The sequence below is a fragment of the Marmota marmota genome, unplaced genomic scaffold (assembly GCF_001458135.2).
Source record: "Marmota marmota marmota unplaced genomic scaffold, marMar, whole genome shotgun sequence".
Classification (NCBI taxonomy): domain Eukaryota; kingdom Metazoa; phylum Chordata; class Mammalia; order Rodentia; family Sciuridae; genus Marmota; species Marmota marmota.
In genome coordinates, this window is record NW_026000242.1 from 27,818,283 (window position 1) to 27,823,189 (window position 4,907).

The 4,907-nt window shown below is 36.2% G+C and overlaps 1 protein-coding gene across 11 annotated transcripts in view; it reads right to left on the reverse strand.

Moving 5' to 3' along the window:
* The window catches only part of Cep295 (centrosomal protein 295), a 70,316-nt gene that overhangs the window by 44,776 nt on the left and 20,633 nt on the right, over positions 1-4,907 (reverse strand). For all 11 annotated transcript variants that reach the window (XM_048795739.1, XM_048795737.1, XM_048795734.1 and 8 more), the window contains one exon: positions 4,430-4,525. In XM_048795739.1, coding sequence (XP_048651696.1) covers positions 4,430-4,525 — 96 coding nt within the window. Of the gene's footprint in view, positions 1-4,429; positions 4,526-4,907 lie in introns of those variants that run through there.

Consider the following 4,907-nt stretch of genomic DNA (forward strand, 5'->3'; position numbering starts at 1 on the left):
GGAAAGGCAGCGGAGCACAACAGACACTAGTATGGCAATATGTAAATCAATGGATGTGTAACTGATGTGATTCTGCAATCTGTGTATGGGGTGAAGGTGGGAGTTCATAACCCACTTGAATCAAAGTGTGGAATATGATATGTCAAGAAATTTGTAATGTTTTGAACAACCCACAATAAAAAAGAAAAAAAAAAAAAAAGAGGAAGAAGAAGAATGGGAAATGACAGGGAGGAGGGAAGCAAGGTGAAGTTGAGCAAGTAAATCTAAGCCAGGCAGGGTGTGGTCAAGGACACACCCGCCCCACCCTGCAGGTTTGCTTCCAGGAACCGAAGTACCCCTCTCTAAGAATCAGAACCTGTGGCCCAAGGCCCATAGACCAGTGAACTCATTTCAGAACCAGGTTTATCCTGCTTTTAGGTCCCCTCCTTTTAAATGCATTTCCCTACCTGCTTGCTTCTTCTTTGGGCAGTGGCCTGGACTTTCCTTCCAATAAAAAGGCATAAAGGTTAAAAAAAATCAATAACTGTATTCCACCACATAAACAAACACAAAAATCACATTATTGTCTCAACAGATACAGAAAATGCATTTGACAAAATACAGCATCCATTCATGTATAAAACACTAGAAAAACTAGAGACAGAAGAAACAAAAGTTGTAAAGGATATATAAGACAAACTCAGGGCCAGCATTATTCTGAATGGAGAAAAATTGAAAGCATTCCTTCTAAAAACAAGAACAAGACAGAGATGCTCACTTTTACCACCTCTATTCAACACAGTCCTTGAAACTCTAGCCACAGCAATTAGGCAAGAAAAGAAAATTAAAGGGATATGAATAGGAAAAGAAGAGCTTAAACAATCTCCAAGGACATGATCCTATTATTCAGAAGATCCAAAAAGCTCTAAAAGAAAACTTCTAGAACTCATAAGTGAATTCAGCAAAGTAGCAGGATACAAAATCAACACATAAATCAACCACTTTCCTATACTCTAATGGTGAATCTACTGAGAAAGAAATTAGAAAAACCATCCTAATCACAATAACCTCAAAAAAGAAAAACAACTTGGGAATCAATCTAACAAAAGAGGTAAAGGACCTCTTCAATAAAAACTATAGAACCCTAAGAAAGAGAATGAAGAAGACTATAGAAGATGGATAGAACTCCCATGTTCTTGGATAGGTAGAATTAGTCTTATTAAAATGGCCATAGTATGGTAATGGTTTGGATATAAGATGTCCTCCAAAAGTTCCTGTGTGAGACATGCAAGAAGGTTTAGAGGAGAAATGATTGGGTTATGACAGCCTTAACCCCAGCACTAATTCAATCCCATGATGGGATTAACCAAGTGATAACTTAAGATGGATAAGGTGTGCCGAGAGGAGATGGTCACTGGGGGTGAGACTTTGGGGTATATATTCTTTATGTGCCAAGTGGTCTCCCTCTGCTTTCTGATCATCATGTGTGAGCCACTTCCCTCCATCTCACACTCTTTTGTCATGATGCCTTACTTCAAGTCCCAAGAAATGAACCCAGCTGTTTATGGACTGAGACCTGTGAAACCTTAAGCCCTAAAATTCACTTTTCCTTCCAGACATACTGCACCTGCTAAAAGAAAACATAGGACCAACACTCCAATATATGAGCTCAGGAACTGACCTCCTTAACAAGACTCCTAAAGGGTAAGAAGTAAAATAAAAACTCAATAAATGAGATGGCATCAAATTAAAAATCTTCTTCATAGCAAAGGAAACAAGAGCACAAAGAAACAGCCTACAGAATGAGAGGAAATCTTTGCCACTTTCTTCTCAGAAAGGTTTTAATATCCAGGATATACAAAGAAACAGACTTCTCAAAAGAAGAAATACCAGGCCGGGTGCAATGGCGCACACCTATAATCCCAGCAGCTCAGGTGGCTGAGGCAGGAGGATCACAAGTTCAAAGCCAGCCTCAGCAATTCAGCAAGACCGTCTCTAAACAAAATATAAAAAAATGCTGGGGATGTGACTCAGTGGTTAAGTGCCCCTGATACCAAAAAAAAAAAAAAAAAAAAGAAGAAGAAGAAGAAATACAGTCAACAAATCTACGAAAAAAATGTTCAATATCCCTAGCTATTAGAGAAACTCAAATTAAAACAATACTGAGATTTCATTTCACTCTAGCCAGAATGACAATTATCAAGAATACAAATAATAAATACAGGCAAGGATGTGGGGAAAAGGGCACACTCATACATTATTGGTGGGACCGCAAATTGTTGCAACCACTATGGAAAGCAGTATGGATATACCTCAAAAAACTAGGAATGGAACTACCATTTGACCTGGTTATACCACTCTTCAGTATATATCTAAAGGAGTTAAAGTCAACATACTACAGGGATGCAGCCACATCAGTGCTTATAGCAGCACAATTCACAATAGCTAAACTATGAAGTCAACCTAGGTGCCCTTAAATAGATGAATAGAAAAAAAAAAAAGGTGGAGGTGGGGTTGTGGCTCAGGAATAGAGCTCTAGCCTAGCATTCAAGAGGCACAGGGTTCAATCCTCAGCACCACATAAAAATAAAGAAATGTGGTATATATACACGATGGAAATTATGACATTTGCCAGTAAATAGATGGATCTGGAGACTATTATGCTAAGTGAAATAAGTCAACCCCCAAACAACAAAAATCAAATGTTTTTTTTGTTTGTTTGTTTAAAGTTTTAATTCCAATTCAATCAGAATTTATTCAGCAGGAGTTTCATTTTTTAGGATTTTTTTTTTTTTTTTGTACTGGGGATTGAACCTAGGGCTTTGCGCAAGCTCGACAAGTGCTCTGTCACTGAGCTACATCCACAGCCACAGCTCCAGAGTTGTTTCACTTTTTTTTTTTTTATATTTATTTTTTAGATGTAGATGGACACAACACAATGCCTTTATTTTTATGTGGTGCTGAGGATCGAACCCAGGTCCCGCCCGTGCTAGGCGAGAGCTCTACCACTGAGCCACAATCCCAGCCCCCAATTTTTTTTTTTTTTCTGATATGTGGAAGCTAATCTACAATAAGACAGGTGAGGGTTTAGGATAAAAGTCCAGTGAAGTAGAAAAGGGAAATAAAGAGAAGGGAGGGGGTATGGGAAAAAGAAAGACAGCAGAATGAATCTGACATAACTTTCCTGTGCATATATGAGTATACCACAGGGAATTTCACCAATGTGTCCAAACACAAGAAATTGATTTAAAAAAAAATAATAACTATGGGTAAATAGCAGAAAGATCAGTAGAGGGAAGGGAGCCGGGGATGGGGGAGAGAAGAGGAAGGAGAAATACTGAGGACTGAATTAGAATAAGATACATTCCATGCTTGTATAATTATGTTGAAATGGATTCTTCTGTCATGTACAGCAAAAAAGAATCAATAAAATAAAAATAAAAGGCAATTTAATTACCTATATCAACTGTTATACAGTTTGGAAATAATTACTCTTCTAGGGATCTATTTGCAATATAAAATCAGATGTGGATATAAATAGTATAAGATAATTATGTTTACATCATTTATAGAAGCAAGTAAACCAAAATAACATAGGAATGATTTTTAAAATTCTATAATAAACTATTAAATGGCTATTATAAATCACGTTTTTAGCCAGATGTGATGCACCCATGACTAGTGAAGCTGAGGCAGGATTCCAAGTTTGAGACCAGTCTCAACAACTTAGTAAGATCCATTTCAAAACAAACAGTAATAGGACTAGGGATATAGATTAGTGATAAAGTACCCAATCCCCAGAATTGCAATAACAATATTTTTAAAAGTGTGTGTAAGCCAGCTACAATGGCACACGCCTCTAATCCCAGCTGTTTGGGAGGCTAAGGCAGGAGAATCGCAAATTCAATGACAGCCTCAGCAATTTAGCAAGGCCCTGAGCAACTTACCGAGACCCTGTTTCAAAATTAAAAATAAAAAGGACTGGGGATATGGCTCAGTGGTAAAGGGACCTTGGTTCAAATCCCATGGGGGGACATATGTATATGTTTATAAAGACAAATTAATGAATTAAATATATTAACCATACTACCCTTTGGTCATGGAATCATTGGTACTTTCCCTAATTAACACTTACGTGCATAGTTCCAAATTTTTTCACAGAGAGCATATATTTATTACTTTATATAAAAAAGTTTTAAAAATCCACCATTTTAAAAGATAGCCATTTAAATAGCTATCTACTTTCTTTTATTCATATAAGAACACTGCATATCTGACATGAAAATCCAAAACATACTTACATGATTTTGATCATTATTGTCCTAGTATTATTAGTAGAATTATTCAAATTTTTGAAATCTGGCAAAACCAGACACAGAACCAAAATAGAAATGAATTCAGTGAACACAAATAATAAAGTGAGAGTATGAATAAACAATAAGTCAATCACCTGCTTTGTGACCATCTCTCTATTCACAAGAGTAGAAATATGATGGTAGGTAGAACTACTGGTTTTCATTGAAGAAATTCTTTTTACTTCAATGTTCTGAAACACACAAACATAAAAAAGAGAGCTTAGGTTAAAAGCATTAATTTTCACTTAACGCTGGATCCAATGTAAAAACAAACACAAAAACAACTTGCATTTTAATCAGTGCTATAATTTGGGTTTGAATATGGTTTGTCTTCTCTAAAATTTATATTGTAATTTAATCCCCATTATGATATTAAGAGGTGGGATCACCAGGAAGTGATCTCTAAGGAATGTTCTCCTCTAAGGAATGGATAAACCCTTTCAAATCATCAATGAATTTTTTTCAAAATGAATCTGCTATAAAAGTCAATTTGGTTACTTGCATACTATCTATCTGGTGCAATATGAGGCCCCAAACATTAACTTGGTATTCTTTTTTTTTTTTTTCAGGGGG